The following is a 20,401-nucleotide window of genomic DNA, read 5'->3' as shown; positions in this document are numbered from 1 at the left end:
TAAAGGAAACAACGTTTTCCTATAAGGATTCTCATTTCATTTGATTCTTCCTGTCATGGCTGTTGAATTCACAGTAATTGAGGAGGGCCCTGAAGTCTGTCACTTGCTCTGCATACTGTAGAAGGCCGTATAGTCAGACAAAGTGAAGATAAGATCCTGCCCATCACAGAAGCATCCAGGCCTACTGCATCCCTACTGCCACATGCATCCCTACTGCTGGATGCTCACTTCCGTTTTATCTCTACATTACATCTTCTTATTTTCAGAAAGAACTACCAAAAAATTGTGTTTCTGCAAGAGTTAGTGGTCTGCCAATCTGAGCATCTTCCTACACTCTTGCTTTTCCTAGGTCACACCAGGGAAGAAAAGGTGTAAAAATATGTATTAAATAAAGGAATTATTAAATGCAGGAAATAAAGTCCAGAGAGGCCAAGAGGAAAATCGGCATATGAGGTGGCAAATGTGGAACGAGAATGAAATGGACAAGAAGGCAGGCAGCTCTGCAGGAGTGACAGGAGACCCTGCCACCTAACCCAGGAACATTCATGGAAAACACACTTGATGACCACCCTGTAGGATTATGAAAAGCAAGCCCCATTTGCACCTTATTTTGTCCCAGTCAAAGGATCTACAGTCTAAGTTAAGAAGTGGAGAATGAATACCCAATGTCAGAGACAAATAGTCTGCGAACTAGATGAGTCCTGGAATGTTCTTCACCAGCCGACTATATAACCAGGTTGGTTAGCTTTCCCACCACCTCCCTCCACCCCCAGGCTGGGTGCTTCCTGGAAACACCGCTGAGAGGCAACAAAAGACATAACAAACACTTGATTGATGGCCACTATTCCTGTTACTGAATAGATTTTCCCTAAAGTAACCTATAAATCAATTCATTTTTAGTTATTATTCATATTATTTCTATTTGATTAATAGAATCGCTGTTGTGCTAATTGTTTTATATTCATTTATATGTAAGCATTACTTCTCTGCTAAGACGAACTATTTACATTTCTGCTCTCAGCTCAAAGTATTTCTGAATTTATGAAAATATTTACATTACAGCATCCTGGGATGTAGGTGGGAAGCAGAGTCGGTCTCCCTTCTCTGCAGACAGATGCTGCAGATCTTTTAACAATGACTTCTCTGAGTCTAGGGATATGCCTGGAACTTGAATCCAGACTTCTCAATCCTTCCCTACTCAAGAGGCAAATCCCATTTCTTGGAGACTTCCTTTATTCTCTGGTTATTTTTCTACTTTGGATCCCATTATGGGGGCAGGGGGCATGGAGTAATTCCAAGACTCACTATTAGTTCGTAAAGTTACCTTTTGGTTTTGTTCAATGAACAGAGTCGTGAGAAAGGTGCACAGCCCTGGCACCAAGCAGCCTTGGGCGATAAATCCGAGCTTTAGCTCTGCAAAGCAGAGGATATTGTCTCCAGCACTCCAGTCCCAGTTGGGGATTTTTGACAGGAAAACCTGTTTCATGGTAGAAACCAAGTCAGGCATTGGGAATGCAGACAACACAAGAACCCTCTTCCGGGTAGATGCTTTCCTTAACTAATTTACTCCTCACTTTTGGGTTCTAACAAAGTCAATGGACATGATTGGAACCAAGTCAGCATTGGGAAGTGGTCAGCCTGCCTCCAGGACTTCACTTTTGGAACAAACAAACAAAAAAAGCTGGAGTTGTATAAATCATATCTAATGGCTGAACTCACCAATTTTGTCCCTATTTCCCATCCCCAAGTGATCTGCCATCTTAAAGAGAGTCCAGATTTCATCCATTGCTGACATTTTCTAATTTGTAGATTCATGAAGAGATCTAAAGATGAAACAACCAAATGTATGAACTGCCGTGGTACCTTGTTTTGAGACTGAAGTATCTGAATGATGACTCTGGTCTGTGGATAATAGTTCTTGATCGAGAGCACCCTAAAACACACACACACATGTTCAATAGCCATGCATCATACTGGCTCTGTAATATAATCCAATTCAGAGTTAAATTTATTTGTCAAAAAGTGTGGCAGGAACTCAGCACATTACAAAATTCTTCGCTTGTTTCTACAATCTATTTAGCAGAGGGGTTTCTTAATTTATTTATTTATTTTTATTTTGTGAATATGAGTGTTCCAGTCGAATAGGTATGTGCTCCACAAGGCCCAAAGACAGTGTCAGAGTCCCTGGAATTTCAGGAACTGAACCTGAGTCTCGTGAAGGAGCAATGAGTGCTCCTGACTGCTGAGCCACCCTCTACTCCACTGTATTGTCTCCTGAAAAGCATCTTATAATGACACCCACAGAAAAAGAAAACAGCTTCAGTAACCAAGTAACCAAATCTACGGAAAGGTCAGGTTTTAGTGTTCGAAAGCTGGGATCCACTGACAAGGAAGAAATAAACAGTTTCATATACCTTAACCTCGTGCTCTATAGTTCAAAGTGGCGAATAGGGTGTCTGATTCAGTTCCCACACGATGTAGTTTAAGAGCCTAAAATAGCCAGGAAGTGGTGGCACATGCCTTTAATCCCAGCACTTGGGAGGCAGAGGCAGGTGGATTTCTGAGTTCGAGGCCAGCCTGGTCTACAGAGTGAGTTCTAGGACAGCCAGGGCTACACAGAGAAACCCTGTCTCGGGGGGGTGGGGTGGAGAGGAAAAATAGAAAGGACAAAAAAAGCCTAAAATATATGTCCTGTTGAATGAAGCATGTGTGGTATGACACTTTAGCTGTTTCTTACCCTGTGTGGAGTCATCTTCAACTGCACAGATTAGTTTTGCTCTAGGAACAGAGCCACCAAATTCGTACTTGGAGTTTCTGTTTCCACAAGAAAAGTTCCCGCTCACAGATATGAAATAGTAAAGTTGGGAACGCTCATTCTGTTACCTTGAGAACACTTGCCAAGGCTCATAGACACATATCACACTCAACCACGCATAACCTTTTCCTAAAGCTACCAAAGAGAATTGCCAATAAAGAAACAAATAGGATTCACGAATGCCATCTTTGTCTTTGAACTGATGACTTATAATGGTACTGTCTAAATACTGACTTGGTGTTACAGCCGGGAATGTACCTCAGTTGGTAGAGTGTTAACACTTGATGCCCTGGGTTTGAATCTTATCATCATAAACGGAGAGGAGAAGGTGTGGGTATGTTTGCTTTTAAATGTATATAACTCTTATCTATAGGAAGCATCAGGGGAGAATATAGAGAATGCCATGTGCAGTTGGGATGCCTGTTTTCATGTCCCCATTGTTTTGGGGTGCATGTGAGGGAAGAACTGGCAGAAACCTGGCAGGTGATGGAGCTAGTGAGCTAGAGATATCATCTCCCCTCATATAGTCCTTACTGTATAGAGAGAAACACCATCACTGGAGTGTACAAAACAAACAAACAAAGCCAAACAATGTCGGTCTCTTACCTCATAATGTTTGAGTTGTCTTCGTCATGTAAGTCACTACAGAAATGGTTGGCTAGAATCAGGCACGCCTCCGAGTTCTCCACCTATTCTTCAGATGAAATAGCAGCTGTCAGGTTAATTACAGGGGGGGATACTCTAACGGCCCCTTTTGGGCGCTTTTTGTATGGTTTCATCAAACTACCGCCAAGCAAAAGAGCACATGCAGGAAGGGGGTTAGGAACCAAACATCTTCATATCCAGACCACGGTCCTGCAAACGCTCTGAGGGCTGCAGCTGATGGACCAGAGCACAGGCACTCTTAGAGAAGTCTAAAGGTGCCTCACAATGGGTACAGTTTAAAGTCGTACTTTCCTAAACAGAACATGTCTATTACTCTATGGCGGACAATAAGCAATGAGACCTTTCTCGGCAACTGCCAGGATACCAATGGCAGAATCGGGAATGCACTTGTCTCTAGTGAAGAGTCGCTCAGCAGTTGGGTTCTGAATCTTAAAGTGCAAGAAAATTATTGAAATAACTCCTACAGTATCAATTAGAAGACAGAAAAAAAGGTCATGCTTGCCATTTTCTACTTCACCTTGACATTAGCTCTGCAGACCAGGGGTTCTCAGCCCCCCTGAGGTTATGACCCTTTAACACAGTTCCTCAGGTTGGGGAACTGCATTAAATCTATAGTTGAGCTCCAACTATAAAATTATTTTTATTGCTATTTCACAACTGTATTTTGCTACTGTCATGAATAGTAATGCCAATATCTGTGCTTTCCTATGGTTTTAGGTAACCCCTGTAAAAAGGTCATTAGACCTCCCCCCCCAAAAGGGATGCAAGCCACTGGTTGAGAACTACTGCTGTAAACCTTTGCTTTAAGTGGAATTATTCAGGTTAGTTACTTAGATACCAGGTAGCCAATTTTGAGTTAACATCAAACTTTACTAGTCACTTGGCCCTTGTTCATTTTTTATAGCCTTGCCCTTGCTGTGATTTCTGCTATTTGTCTTCAGGTTTAACTTATTAAGGCATTACCAATATTTAAGAAGGGGATCTGGGTTGGGAGGAGCCATCAGCAGAAAAGGCTTCCCCAGCTATGAGCCTTGCAAGCTACAGTATTAGCTGGCCTAGCAAACTATGCCCATGGACGTAATGGTGGTATGAATGATACAGGAATAATCAACTGTGGTTAGACTTAAGGCCTGGGAATAGAAAGAAGCTGTTACTGTAAACCCAAACCTGTCAGGATACTCTGGTGGAGTCAGCTTGTGAGGCAGAAATGCCAAAAAGCTGCTCATGAGAAATGAATTTCTAGGACTCTCCTCCTGGATATTCTGGCGAAAGCCAACTCTCCAGTTTGGATCGGTTTGTCAGGCGAAAAGCCTGGAAGCTGTTTCACGAGGATAAGAGTCCAGGGAAATTTTCCTCCCAGAGTTATGGCATCTCTTTCCCTAACCCATTATATTCAAATTTCCACCACATTAATCTAGTGTATAGATTCACGTGCACTCTATATAGTATTACCTTATAGTAAATGCCTTTTAAGATTGTATTCTAACATAGCTAAAGCCTTTTTCCAGTGTTCTTAGATTCCAGATAGCAGCAAGGAGTTTAACCTATTCAGTAACTAATTAAGCTGCATCATAAAACAATATAAACATCTGCTATTTACTCAGCTGTCTGTAGATAGAGACTAAAAGTCTCACTGAGATAGAAATCTTTTACTACAGGCTACATTCCATGTCAAGTATAAGTTGATATACTACCCTGATAAGGGGAAACTCTCCAGACAAGATAAGTTTTATTAGACCTAAGAATTTAGAGCTCTGTGATAGTGCATTACTCTTAAGGCCTGTCAAGAGTTAACAACCCCCTGATGCTTTTAACCTTAAAGTGTGAAATTCTTGCCTGGCATTAGGCTGATCCTAGGCAGGGCTTGTTATCCCTAATGTAAACATTTAATTAGTCCCTGTAAATTCCTTTCTGCTGTAACTGGTGAATTTCAGTGTATCTTGTCTTTTTGTGATTTGTATCCTCTGATAATTCGTTGTAATATAAGTCTGAAGCTCAACCAGAACATTACATTCAGATCCAACACCACCTGTGTATCTGTCTGTCACTTTTCACCCGACTTCTTTGCCCATCTGCCTAAGAAATCCCGTTCTTCACAGACCAGGGACCTAGAGGGTCTGTGGCACAAACCCATGGCCGGAAGCTCACAGGCACCAGGGGAGAATCTACTCTTGCTAAATGGACATACTATCAAAACACCTTCTGAATGCATCATTTCTATACCCATAGCTAAGTGTAGCTTCTTATCAGAGAAGTTTATGGAGTGGACAGCAATCAAAACATACACTAACAACTGGTCAACGTGCAGAGATTAAGTGTCTGTCAAATGATTAGCCACAAAGTGGACATCTGTATCACACCCTTTCACCCCAAAGGCTCAGAACATAGCCAAAGTGCATCGTGGAAAGATCCTTAGAGCCAAAGGCTGAGGAGTTCCGGGACAAAACAGTATCTTCTGGGCATGACAGGGCTGTTGCACCTATGAACTCATGGTAGCTTTTCTTGCCTACATAAGACCTATACAGGAGGGAGCCAGTGAACAAGTCAGCCCGGATTGTGGAGGAGCACACAAGCCAAAAGCAGAGGAGCCATTGACAGTTAATGGCTACTAGGGAGTCAGTTTTTCTTAGGGGTGTGGTTCCTGGGGTTGACCTTGAGCCAGTCAAGGATCCCATACCCATGTGTATATGGGCAGCACAGGTTGGATTAGGGAGAGAGAGAGAGAGCTGAGAGGGAGTGAGTCATGGAGGAATCCAGAAAGAGCTGGATGGGGAGTGGAGTGACTATAAGTAAAACATATGCTATGTATATATAAAATCCTTAAAGAATACATAAAAACAAAGGGGGGGGGTTGCACCATATACTGTGCAAATAAATGTTTTCTTAAAAATACTTTTAAAAAGAAAAGAGGTAAAAGAATATACGCCTTTGTTATCTGTAACCTTCTCCGGACCTCTTAAGTAATAAAATAAAATCCCATAGAGAATTTGATGGAATAGATCAACATTGAGGTTGACTTGGTACAGGTCAAGAAGGATTCGTTAGTCAGTTATTACACTATCAGTTTCTAAAATCATGGAAGCTGCGTTCTCCTACGGTCAAACCTGGACTGTTGGCTTCTGGCAAAGCAACATGGCTTAGGGAAGGGACAGAGAAAGTGAGTTAGATCTTACTGCAACTCGCTTCAGATCCTCGAACTTCAGTGCGGTGCCGCATACGAAGTTGGTACAGGATGTGTGGCACTTCAGTAAGGTCTCCAGTTCCAAGCAAGGGAGAGTCCTAGGCGAAACAGTGGCAAAGGTGGGAAAGCCCGGAGGCAGGCCTTGTTTGGCGGCTGTTAGCCGATCGCTCTAAATCCCCAGTTCCGTCAGAAGACACCCGCATTCCATTATGAGTCCGTACAGCCAGAGAATGCGGACACAGCTAACTAGGTCCACAAATGAGGGTGCGGATCAGGCCTGAGCCATCACAGTGACTCAAAACCAAAACCCCCAAATCAAATAATGCATGCAAACATGAATCACCAGATAACGAAACCAATTCCATCACCCAGATACAGCATTCGGGGGCTGGAAAGACAGCACAGTAGTTAAGAGCACCAGCATGCTCTCCGTGATGACCTATACAAGGTAGCTCTGAACAATCTGCGAATCCCAGCTCCAGGGGGAGCCAACGCCCTCCTCTGGCTTCCCCAGACCCCTACACTCAAGGGCACACATCCACACGCACAGACACATCCTTTAAAATAAAATCTTAAATAGAAAAAGATACAGCGTTTGCAAACTGTGATGTAATAAAATGGCCTCTAAACATATGCGGTAACACAGGCCAGAATGTAGGAACCAAACCTGTCACTGGTGAGTGAAATTTTAACACTCCTGTAAATAATTGGCAAGTATTTTAAACATTTTAGTTTAGAAAACCTAATTTCTTTGAAGATGGCAAAAAAATTTAGTAAAATAATAAATTTCCCAAGCCACAAAACATCTCATATTGCAAAAAATAGTTACAGAACATATTATGTACTACAATTAAAAGTTAAAAAAATCAATATTAATATTCTACATTGCTCACTGCAGCAATACATATGCTAAGATTGGAATAATACAGAGGAAGTTGGCATGATTCATGCTCCAAAATGATGCAGATTCATAAATTATCCCACACTCTTAAATATATATGTTCATCACATTTAAAATTTAAAAAACAAAACAAAACCAAGACTGCTAAAAGCACTATTGGCTTGATAAGTATTACAATAGTCCTTTATAATTATTCTTAGAAATAAATTATGTGCCAAGCGTGGTGGCACAGGCCTTTAATCCCAGCACTCGGGAGGCAGAGGCAGGTGGATTTCTGAGTTCAAGGCCTACAGAGTGAGTTCCAGGACAGCCAGGGCTACACAGAGAAACCCTGTCTCGAAAAAAACAAAAACAAAAAGAAAGAAATTATGTTAAATGCATTGAATGCCACAACAGATGTGCTTTCGTGAAATTTACAGCTTTGTATACTAATATTACAAATATTACTAGGATAAACTCAGAGATAGTCTACAAGGTTAAAATTTATTATCCAAGAACAGAACTGAAGAAAGGATTCAGCAGTTAAGACACACTTACTCTCCAAGGAATACGATCTCAATATTGATTTCCCCGGACTTCCAGTGGAGAAAATTCCTCAGGAAAGCAGTAACACTGTCAACTGTGATGTTTCCACAGACCACGATGAACCTAGGCAGCAAGAACGGGAAAGTGGATCACCCGAGGAGCAAAGAGATGGCTCTCCCTTGGCATCTGAAGGAATGGATTCCAAGAACCCCCCAATAACAAAATAGAGATGTTCAATGTCCTCAATTAAAATGACACAAGCTTGCATGTAACCTACACACATCCTCCTGGCCTACTTGAAGACAACTCTAGATTATTTGTAAAATCTAATGCAATGTAAATATTATGTGAACAGTTGTCACAGTGCGTTGTCCCTGGAATAATGACAGAGAAAACAGTCTACATGAGTTCAGTATTTGTGCAATTGTTTTTAAGTAGTTTCTCTTTTTTTGGATATTTTATTTACATTTCAAATGTTACCCCCTTTCCCAGTTTCCCCTCCAGAAACCCCAGCCCTATTCCCCCTGCCCCTGCTTCTATGAGGTTGCTCCCCCACCCATCCACCCACTCCTGTCTTCCCGCCCTGGCATTCTCCTACACTGGGGCATAGAGCCTTCACAGAACCAAGGGCCTCTCCTCCCATTGATGCCCAACAAGGCCATCCTCTGCTACATATGTGGCTGGAGCCATGGGTCACTCCATGTATACTCTTTGGTTGGTGGTTTAGTCCCTAGGAGCTCTGGGGAGTCTGGTTGGTTGATGTTGCTGTTCTTCCTATGGGGCTGCAAACCCCTTCAGCTCCTTCAGTCCTTTCTCTAACTCCTCCATTGGGGATGTCATGCTCAGTCCAATGGTTGGCTGTAAGCATCTGCCTCTGTATTTGTCAGGCTCTGGCAGAACCTCTCAGGAGACAGCTATGTCAGACTCCTGTCAGCAAGCACTTGTTGGTATCCACAATAGTGTCTGGGTTTGGTGTCTGTATATGGAATGGATCCCCATGTGGAGGAGTCTCTAGATGGCCTTTCCTTCAGTCTCTGCTCCACACTTTGTCTCCATATTTCCTCCTTTGAGTATCTTGTTCCCACTTCTGAGGCTGGCTGGACCCCCAAAATCTGAGAGAAATGATTATATCTTCCTGTCAGACTTAGAGGCAATTAGCTTAAACTTGTTTTAGATAAGTTGTATCTATACAGCTTTTAGACTTTCACAATGCGAACACAAAGGACTCCAAAGTACAAAGGAAGCATCTAGTTCTGTGGTTTTTCCCCTCATCTCAAAAAGTGCATGCCTCCAAGCCTTAGGATCTTTGCATTATACAAAGATTTCTAGGAAAGGTGCTGTTATTTTTAAAATTGTCATAGTTATTTATCACTCGCAATAGGTTTACTACCTCCTGTGCTTGCAAAATTCTGTCATTCACATGTGTCATTATTCTCTCTCTCTCTCTCTCATTTAGGTTGACATAAGTTGATTAAATACTCGTATGAACAGATCTGTGTGATAACATCTATCAATTAGCGAACATCCTGTTTGGATGGCGTTCTTTCTAACCCTATTCTCTTCAGTAAATGAAGCACCGTGGGTCTGTAACTATGGCAGGCAGTGTGTGTGTAAAATGAGATCTGGGGTCAAAAGTGTTAAATGGGAGAGATTATACTAGAAAAGCTACTCACTTTTTTCCTTTGACTGCTTCGTAGGGCTTGGTGTATTTCTTCCTGGTAGAAAAGAGCTCCACCATTTCTGGAATGTAGTTTGCAAATAGTATCTAAAATAATAAGTCAAAAAATTCCTCAGGGCTTAATGTTTTGAAAGATAGTCCCTAAATTATAAGACTCCAAAGAGGAAGACAAGTACATGTGCGTGTTTTTCATCTAGCACTGTGGTCTTCAACCTTCCCAATGCTGGGACCCTTTATTTTTATTTTATTTTTATTTTTTTAAAAATTCCTTTTTTTTTAGAACTTTTTTTCCTTAGATTTTATTTATTTATTTAATTTATATGAGTACACTGTCGCTGTCTTCAGACACACCAGAAGAGGGCATCAGATCCCATTACAGATGATTGTGCATCACCATGTGGTTGTTGGGAATTGAACTCAAGACCTCTGGAAGAGCAGTCAGTGCTTATAACTGCTGAGCCATTTCTCCAGCCCACTGTGACCCTTTAATGCATGATGACCCCCCAACATAAAATTATTTTTGTTGCTACTTTATAACTGTAATTTTGCTATTGTTATGGACCATAATATAAATATTTTGGAGATAGAGGTTTGACAAAGGGGTTTTGTGTTGTCTCACAGGTTGAGAATCACTGACCTGGCAGTAGGCTGTAAAAGTGAACAGTGCATTTTTAAAAAGAAACCATATATCTCTGAGTTTTTTAAGAGTTAGGATTTTGATTACAGTTAACAAAATGATGTTCAGCTTTCAAAATGATAAACGTAAATATTAACCAACCACTCTGTGAGTTTGTCCCTTGATTGTGGAGGAATCTTAATCCAGAAACATGACTGCTATGACAAGGGATCACATCCACAGACCTTCTAGGTCTACATGATCTGGCTGGAATGCAGACATGCCATGGATTACAGTATGGTCTACAGACATGCCTTAGTATACACCTTTATTCCCTAACAATGAAGGTGAAGGTGAAGTTAGTTTGTAGAAGGAAGCAGCCATGTCATCTAACTGAGGGGCAGACAATGTGATGAATCAGAGAAAGATTTGACAGAATGGGTCAGAGACAGGATATATCCAAATCTTATGAGAACTGCACAGGAAGAAGAGGCTACTTTTGAGTAGCACAAGGAGAGATGTGTGGTGTGTCCGTGGCAGTTTTACTGGGACAGTTCTACTGAGACAGGTTACAGAGAGAACAAACTAGACACAGGTGAAGACAGAATGAGCCAGAGAATGAGAAGGATCCAGAAGATCAGAACAGATGGCCAGAGTTAACATAAGGCCAAGACGAGCAGTTCAGTGAGAAGCTGAGAGAAGCCACACTGAATCAGTCATCTTGTAAAATTCGATTGTATGGCTCTAGATGCTCCCAGCCCTAGGCCTAGGGATAGTTAGAATGGAGAAAGAAATGCTCTGGGCTGTGTTGGCACAGCCATGGTACGGTTCTTATCTCATCCCTTCATCCGAGAAAATAAAAGTGACATTTATACTTGATGTTTTCTAACGTCTTTGTTATTATGAGTTCACACTGTTTAGACAGTAATTTAAAAAAAAGACAAAAACCTGGTAGCTGGGCATGGTGGTGCACATCTTTAATCCCAGCAATTGGGAGGCAGAGGCAGGTTGATCTATGAGTTCCAAAATGACTAGAGTAACACAGAGAACACTATATGGAAAAAAGACAAACAAAGAAACAAAAATCCCTCTCCTATGATACCAAGGGGACTAAGGTGATGACTGAACTGTCCGAAGGTAGCATCGGTTGTGGGAAAACAACTGTTACAGTTTTTAAGAGATCAAAATAAGAAGCGAGGCTTCCTTTGCCCTCGATACTCTCTTGAACCAAGAATAAATGCAAGCTAATCTGTAGCTTGCCTGGAACTAATTTGTGGTGTAGTAAGTGGTTCCTCATTTGAGATGTGTGATGGCACAGAAGCACATCTCAAATGTCCCTCCTCTTCAGAAGAAGGAGGTGTTGTTCTGACAGGCAAATATGGAGGAAGATGGGCTTGTTTGATTCAATGTAGAACCTACCTCCCTTCATCCCTGGGCACGAAGCAACTGCACTCCAGGTCCCTAGGTATACCATTTGGAAACTATGTGGTCTGTGTGTTTTTTCACTTTCACATGCACTGAATAAAGCAACATTCACTCTCGAATGTTTTGTTCTCTCACCATTTTAACTACATGCTTTATTTAATACTTAAAAAGATAATAAAAATTTTCCTCACCAAACTCCCAAGGGTGAAGAAAACAATGAAAATCCGTCCTAGGGATGTCTTGGCCACCACGTCCCCAAAGCCAACAGTTGACATTGTTGCTGTCACCAGATAAATAGACTCAAAGTATGACATAGTCTGTGAGTTTCTTCCGTTGAGCCAGGGGTCACCAGAATTTTCCACCTGTCCAACGAGAGATGGCAAAGGAAAGGTCTGTGAATAGAAGACAAGGGAAGAAGGCAAACGGTGCCTCAATTTCTCTCAGTTCAATCCAAAGACAAGAGCAAATGACTGTGGCTGCTGGGAGAGCCCTAGGATTTCGAGTGGGAACCAGAGAACTGTATTTCTGCCATCGTGATTAGCATTGACATCTGCTGGAGAAATGTGGCAGGCACCCAGATTTGGAACATCCTATAGAGTGGGTGCTTCCTGCTGCTCTGAAGGTCTAGAACTGTATCCTGGAGCCAGAAACCACCCTTCCTTTTAATTTTTAAGAAGATGTGGGAAAATCAATAAGGAAGTTGAGCTCGGGTTTCAGTGAGTGTAAGCACGTGACCTTATCGTCTAAGGAACAATAAACGTTCCAAATTAATTGGAACAAGGCTTCAGTACCATCTCGTGGGTTAGAATCCCACACAGAGTAAAAGGAGAAGGCAAGCTAAGCGCAAGCTCTTGTAGCTTCCTCACGGAGCTCAAGACGCCTGGCTGCCTCACTTTCCACGACATCCCCACTGTAGTGGGGCCAAAACAAACCTTCCTTACCTGAGCCCTGTCAACTATCTCACCATGGCAGTGAGAAAAGTGATTACATACACACAGAATTCTGTTCGTATTTTCATACCAATACATAATTTACAGGCATAAATTTATATTTAAGATATATATATATATATATACATATATATATATATATATACATTTATAATATGTATTTATATTTGACTGCCTTTGTTCATCTTTATGGACAAAGTAGCTTATGTATTTCCTATTTCTTTCTTTTTTTTTTGTTTTTTGTTTTTTTGAGACAGGTTTCTCTGTGTAGTCCTGGCTGTCCTGGAACTCACTCTGTAGACCAGGCTGGCCTCGAACTCAGAAATCCACCTGCCTCTGCCTCCCGAGTGCTGGGATTAAAGCCGTGCGCCACCACCGGGCGTATTTCCTATTTCTATGCATCAACAAAGGTGATTAAATGTTGATAATTATCTGGAGAAATTAAGTTTCTGCTTTCCAGTTAAGAACAGGACTGGAGGGGACTGGAGGGTTGGTTCAATGGTTAAGATCACTTGTTGCTCTTCCAGAGGGCCAGGTCACAAACATGGAGGAGCACAACCATCTTTAACTCCAGTCCCAGGGGATCTGACACTGTCTTCTGCCTATGTGGTGTATGCATACATGTATGCAAAGCACTACACATTAAAAATAAAGAATCACAGCCGGGTGTGGTGGCACATGCCTTTGATCCCAGCACTTGGGAGGCAGAGGCAGGCGGATTTCTGAGTTTGAGGACAGCCTGGTCTACAGAGTGAGTTCCAGGACAGCCAGGGCTACACAGAGAAACTATGTCTCAAAAAAACAAAACAAAACAAAACAAAACAAAACAAAACAAAACCAAAACAAAAAAAGAAATCAAATAATAAAATAAAATTAAATTAAAAAATAAAGAAATCAGAAATAAATTTAAAGGACTGGAATGGAAAATAGAAACTACATCATTTCTCAAGTGCTTAGTCACTTGTTACAAGTGGTGTGCCAAGTGTTAGCACTTCCCTAACTTTGATGAGTACGTTAAGCATTAAGCACAAGTCTTGAGCACTGGCAACACCGGATGTCCTGTAGCTCATCCTTGTCGTGACACAGACAAGGATGGCATTGAATTTTTGCTCCTCCTGTCTCTACATCCAAAGCACCAGAATTACAGGCATGTGCCACTACACACAATATGACAAATATGTGTGTGTGTGTGTGTGTATGTATGTGCATGTGTGTGTATGTGTGTGTATATGTGTATGTGTGAGTATATGTGTATATGTGAATGTGTGAGTATGTGTGTGTATGTGTATATGTGAGTGTATGTGTATGTGTGTGTATGTGTGTATATGTGTATGTGTGTGTATATGTGTATGTGTGAATATGTGTATGTGTGTATATGTGTATGTGTGAATATGTATATGTGTGTATGTGTGAATATGTGTGTGTATATGTGTATATGTGTATATGTGAATGTGTGAGTATGTGTGTGTATGTGTGTATATGTGAGTGTATGTGTATGTGTGTGTATGTGTGTGTATATGTGTATGTGTGAATATGTATATGTGTGTATGTGTGAATATGTGTGTATATGTGTATGTGTGTGTATATGTATGTATGTGTGTATATGAGTATGTGTGTATGTGTGTGTGTGTATACGTGTACGTGTATGTGTATGTATGGTGGTGGGAACTGAACACAGAGATTTACGAATGCCAGGCAAGCACTCTTATCAACTGAGCTAACAGCCCAGGGTCTTCACTAGTTTTTAAGGCTTATGTACATCTAAAAATAAGTTTAAACCACACAGATTGAGGAGTTGTGCACGTAGCTCAGTGATGGAGCACTTGTCTAGAAGGGAAAGGCTCTGGGATTGATCCTAAGCTCTGGGGAAAATAAAATAAATCAAGACAGTGGAACCAGGAAGCCACAGATAGAATTTACATATGTGTGTGTGTGTGTGTGTGTGTGTGTGTGTGTGTGTGTGTGTATTTGGTTTTTCAAGAAAGGGCTTCTCGGTATAGACCTGGTTGTCCTGGAACTCATTCTGTAGACCAGGCTGGCCTCGAACTCACAGAGCTGAGTACTGGAATTAAAGGTGTGTGCCACCACCTGGCTCTCATATTTTGAGAGAGTGCATTGAACTAAAATCCATCTTTGGTAATATCTCAACACAGACATCAGTATTATCCTGTTGGGAGCCGCGCCCACATTCGCCGTTACAAGATGGCGCTGACAGCTGTGTTCTAAGTGGTAAACAAATAATCTGCGCATGTGCCAAGGGTATCTTATGACTACTTGTGCTCTGCCTTCCCCGTGACGTCAACTCGGCCGATGGGCTGCAGCCAATCAGGGAGTGACACGTCCGAGGCGAAGGAGAATGCTCCTTAAGAGGGACGGGGTTTCGTTTTCTCGCTCTCTTGCTTCTCGCTCTCTCTGGCTTCTTACACTCTGGCTCCTGAAGATGTAAGCAATAAAGCTTTGCCGCAGAAGATTCTGGTCTGTGGTGTTCTTCCTGGCCGGTCGTGAGAACGCGTCTAATAACAATTGGTGCCGAATTCCGGGACGAGAAAAAAACTCGGGACTGGCGCAAGGAAGATCCCTCATTCCAGAACCAGAACTGCGGGTCGCGGTAATAAAGGTTCCCGTAAAGCAGACTGTTAAGAAGGATTCAACTGTATGAATTCAGAACTTTTCAGCTGGGGAACGAGAGTACCAGTGAGTACAGCTTTACGAGGTAAGTCTGATCTTGAACTTTCTAACGAAATTCAAGACAGTCTATCAGAAGTAAAGTGGAAAATGTTTGGCCTTGAATTTTTTCTGGTGTTAGGAGCCCTTTTGTTCCTTTTCACATGTTATCAAGTGATTAAGATAGGGCTGAAGATTCTAGATGAAATTCAGGACAAGCTATCAGAAGTAAAGCGGGGAGAGAGAGTAGGAACAAAGAGGAAATATGGTACACAAAATAAGTATACAGGCCTTTCCAAGGGTCTTGAACCCGAGGAAAAGTTAAGGTTAGGTAGGAATACCTGGAGAGAGATTAGAAGAAAAAGAGGAAAAAGGGAAAAGAAGAAAGATCAATTAGCGGAGGTCTCTAGGAGATACTCGTCACTAGATGAGCTCAGGAAGCCAGCTCTTAGTAGTTCTGAAGCAGATGAAGAATTCTCCTCTGAGGAAACAGACTGGGAGGAAGAAGCAGCCCATTACCAGCCAGCTAATTGGTCAAGAAAAAAGCCAAAAGCGGCTGGCGAAGGCCAGTTTGCTGATTGGCCTCAGGGCAGTCGGCTTCAAGGTCCGCCCTATGCGGAGTCCCCGCCCTGCGTAGTGCGTCAGCAATGCGCAGAGAGGCAGTGCGCAGAGAGGCAGTGCGCAGACTCATTCATTCCCAGAGAGGAACAAAGGAAAATACAACAGGCATTTCCAGTCTTTGAAGGAGCCGAGGGTGGGCGTGTCCACGCTCCGGTAGAATACTTACAAATTAAAGAAATTGCCGAGTCGGTTCGTAAATACGGAACCAATGCTAATTTTACCTTGGTGCAGTTAGACAGGCTCGCCGGCATGGCACTAACTCCTGCTGACTGGCAAACGGTTGTAAAAGCCGCTCTCCCTAGTATGGGCAAATATATGGAATGGAGAGCGCTTTGGCACGAAGCTGCACAAGCGCAGGCCCGAGCAAACGCAGCTGCTTTGACTCCAGAGCAGAGAGATTGGACTTTTGACTTGTTAACGGGTCAGGGAGCTTATTCTGCTGATCAGACAAACTACCATTGGGGAGCTTATGCCCAGATTTCTTCCACGGCTATTAGGGCCTGGAAGGCGCTCTCTCGAGCAGGTGAAACCACTGGTCAGTTAACAAAGATAATCCAGGGACCTCAGGAATCCTTCTCAGATTTTGTGGCCAGAATGACAGAGGCAGCAGAGCGTATTTTTGGAGAGTCAGAGCAAGCTGCGCCTCTGATAGAACAGCTAATCTATGAGCAAGCCACAAAGGAGTGCCGAGCGGCCATAGCCCCAAGAAAGAACAAAGGCTTACAAGACTGGCTCAGGGTCTGTCGAGAGCTTGGGGGACCTCTCACCAATGCAGGCTTAGCGGCCGCCATCCTTCAATCTCAGAACCGCTCCATGGGCAGAAATGATCAGAGGACATGTTTTAATTGCGGAAAGCCTGGGCATTTTAAGAAAGATTGCAGAGCTCCAGATAAACAGGGAGGGACTCTCACTCTTTGCTCTAAGTGTGGCAAGGGTTATCATAGAGCTGACCAGTGTCGCTCTGTGAGGGATATAAAGGGCAGAGTCCTTCCCCCACCTGATAGTCAATCAACTGATGTGCCAAAAAACGGGTCATCGGGCCCTCGGTCCCAGGGCCCTCAAAGATATGGGAACCGGTTTGTCAGGACCCAGGAAGCAGTCAGAGAGGCGACCCAGGAAGACCCACAAGGGTGGACCTGCGTGCCGCCTCCGACTTCCTACTAATGCCTCAAATGAGTATTCAGCCGGTGCCGGTGGAGCCTATACCATCCTTGCCCCCGGGAACCATGGGCCTTATTCTCGGCCGGGGTTCACTCACCTTGCAGGGCTTAGTAGTCCACCCTGGAGTTATGGATTGTCAACATTCCCCTGAAATACAGGTCCTGTGCTCAAGCCCTAAGGGCGTTTTTTCTATTAGTAAAGGAGATAGGATAGCTCAGCTGCTGCTCCTCCCTGATAATACCAGGGAAAAATCTGCAGGACCTGAGATAAAGAAAATGGGCTCCTCAGGAAATGATTCTGCCTATTTGGTTGTATCTTTAAATGATAGACCTAAGCTCCGCCTTAAGATCAACGGAAAAGAGTTTGAAGGCATCCTTGATACCGGAGCAGATAAAAGTATAATCTCTACACATTGGTGGCCCAAAGCATGGCCCACCACAGAGTCATCTCATTCATTACAGGGCCTAGGATATCAATCATGTCCCACTATAAGCTCCATTGCCTTGACGTGGGAATCCTCTGAAGGGCAGCAAGGGAAATTCATACCTTATGTGCTCCCACTCCCGGTTAACCTCTGGGGAAGGGATATTATGCAGCATTTGGGCCTTATTTTGTCCAATGAAAACACCCCATCAGGAGGGTATTCAGCTAAAGCAAAAAATATCATGGCAAAGATGGGTTATAAAGAAGGAAAAGGGTTAGGACATCAAGAACAGGGAAGGATAGAGCCTATCTTACCTAACGGAAACCAAGACAGACAGGGTCTGGGTTTTCCATAGCGGCCATTGGGGCAGCACGACCCATACCATGGAAAACAGGGGACCCAGTGTGGGTTCCTCAATGGCACCTATCCTCTGAAAAACTAGAAGCTGTGATTCAACTGGTAGAGGAACAATTAAAACTAGGCCATATTGAACCCTCTACCTCACCTTGGAATACTCCAATTTTTGTAATTAAGAAAAAGTCAGGAAAGTGGAGACTGCTCCATGACCTCAGAGCCATTAATGAGCAAATGAACTTATTTGGCCCAGTACAGAGGGGTCTCCCTGTACTTTCCGCCTTACCACGTGGCTGGAATTTAATTATTATAGATATTAAAGATTGTTTCTTTTCTATACCTTTGTGTCCAAGAGATAGGCCCAGATTTGCCTTTACCATCCCCTCTATTAATCACATGGAACCTGATAAGAGGTATCAATGGAAGGTCTTACCACAGGGAATGTCCAATAGTCCTACAATGTGCCAACTTTATGTGCAAGAAGCTCTTTTGCCAGTGAGGGAACAATTCCCCTCTTTAATTTTGCTCCTTTACATGGATGACATCCTCCTGTGCCATAAAGACCTTACCATGCTACAAAAGGCATATCCTTTTCTACTTAAAACTTTAAGTCAGTGGGGTTTACAGATAGCCACAGAAAAGGTCCAAATTTCTGATACAGGACAATTCTTGGGCTCTGTGGTGTCCCCAGATAAGATTGTGCCCCAAAAGGTAGAGATAAGAAGAGATCACCTCCATACCTTAAATGATTTTCAAAAGCTGTTGGGAGATATTAATTGGCTCAGACCTTTTTTAAAGATTCCTTCCGCTGAGTTAAGGCCTTTGTTTAGTATTTTAGAAGGAGATCCTCATATCTCCTCCCCTAGGACTCTTACTCTAGCTGCTAACCAGGCCTTACAAAAGGTGGAAAAGGCCTTACAGAATGCACAATTACAACGTATTGAGGATTCGCAACCTTTCAGTTTGTGTGTCTTTAAGACAGCACAATTGCCAACTGCAGTTTTGTGGCAGAATGGGCCATTGTTGTGGATCCATCCAAACGTATCCCCAGCTAAAATAATAGATTGGTATCCTGATGCAATTGCACAGCTTGCCCTTAAAGGTCTAAAAGCAGCAATCACCCACTTTGGGCAAAGTCCATATCTTTTAATTGTACCTTATACCGCTGCACAGGTTCAAACCTTGGCAGCCACATCTAATGATTGGGCAGTTTTAGTTACCTCCTTTTCAGGAAAAATAGATAACCATTATCCAAAGCATCCAATCTTACAGTTTGCCCAAAATCAATCTGTTGTGTTTCCACAAATAACAGTAAGAAACCCACTTAAAAATGGGATTGTGGTATATACTGATGGATCAAAAACTGGCATAGGTGCCTATGTGGCTAATGGTAAAGTGGTATCCAAACAGTATAATGAAAATTCACCTCAAGTGGTAGAATGTTTAGTGGTCTTAGAAGTTTTAAAAACCTTTTTAGAACCCCTTAATATTGTGTCAGATTCCTGTTATGTGGTTAATGCAGTAAATCTTTTAGAAGTGGCTGGAGTGATTAAGCCTTCCAGTAGAGTTGCCAATATTTTTCAGCAGATACAATTAGTTTTGTTATCTAGAAGATCTCCTGTTTATATTACTCATGTTAGAGCCCACTCAGGCCTACCTGGCCCCATGGCTCTGGGAAATGATTTGGCAGATAAGGCCACTAAAGTGGTGGCTGCTGCCCTATCATCCCCGGTAGAGGCTGCAAGAAATTTTCATAACAATTTCCATGTGACGGCTGAAACATTACGCAGTCGTTTCTCCTTGACAAGAAAAGAAGCCCGTGACATTGTTACTCAATGTCAAAGCTGCTGTGAGTTCTTGCCAGTTCCTCATGTGGGAATTAACCCACGCGGTATTCGACCTCTACAGGTCTGGCAAATGGATGTTACACATGTTTCTTCCTTTGGAAAACTTCAATATCTCCATGTGTCCATTGACACATGTTCTGGCATCATGTTTGCCTCTCCGTTAACCGGAGAAAAAGCCTCACATGTGATTCAACATTGCCTTGAGGCATGGAGTGCTTGGGGGAAACCCAGACTCCTTAAGACTGATAATGGACCAGCTTATACGTCTCAAAAATTCCAGCAGTTCTGCCGTCAGATGGACGTGACCCACCTGACTGGACTTCCATACAACCCTCAAGGACAGGGTATTGTTGAGCGTGCGCATCGCACCCTCAAAGCCTATCTTATAAAACAGAAGAGGGGAACTTTTGAGGAGACTGTACCCCGAGCACCAAGAGTGTCGGTGTCTATAGCACTCTTTACACTCAATTTTTTAAATATTGATGTTCATGGCCATACTGCGGCTGAACGTCATTGTTCAGAGCCAGATAGGCCCAATGAGATGGTTAAATGGAAAAATGTCCTTGATAATAA

The 20,401-nt window shown here is 42.7% G+C and overlaps 1 protein-coding gene across 7 annotated transcripts in view; it reads right to left on the bottom strand.

Moving 5' to 3' along the window:
* Positions 1-20,401, bottom strand: part of Kcnu1 (potassium channel, subfamily U, member 1) — an 89,317-nt gene that overhangs the window by 44,478 nt on the left and 24,438 nt on the right. For 6 of the 7 annotated variants that reach the window (XR_003947237.1, XR_003947236.1, XM_017312583.1 and 3 more), the window contains exons 8-14: positions 11,999-12,199; positions 9,762-9,853; positions 8,101-8,211; positions 6,655-6,760; positions 3,422-3,504; positions 1,864-1,933; positions 1,325-1,477 (exon numbers count right to left, since the gene is read on the bottom strand). Coding sequence is in view for 5 of the 7 variants with exons in the window: in XM_017312583.1 (XP_017168072.1) it covers positions 1,325-1,477; positions 1,864-1,933; positions 3,422-3,504; positions 6,655-6,760; positions 8,101-8,211; positions 9,762-9,853; positions 11,999-12,199 (816 nt within the window). In the remaining 2 variants the exon portion in view is untranslated. The remainder of the gene's footprint in view (positions 1-1,324; positions 1,478-1,863; positions 1,934-3,421; positions 3,505-6,654; positions 6,761-8,100; positions 8,212-9,761; positions 9,854-11,998; positions 12,200-20,401) is intronic. The other variant, NM_008432.3, reaches the window with a different exon arrangement.

The sequence above is a fragment of the Mus musculus genome, chromosome 8, assembly GCF_000001635.26.
Source record: "Mus musculus strain C57BL/6J chromosome 8, GRCm38.p6 C57BL/6J".
NCBI lineage: Eukaryota > Metazoa > Chordata > Mammalia > Rodentia > Muridae > Mus > Mus musculus.
The sequence above is the reverse complement of the archived record's forward strand: the minus strand, read 5'-3'. Positions and strand labels throughout refer to the sequence as shown.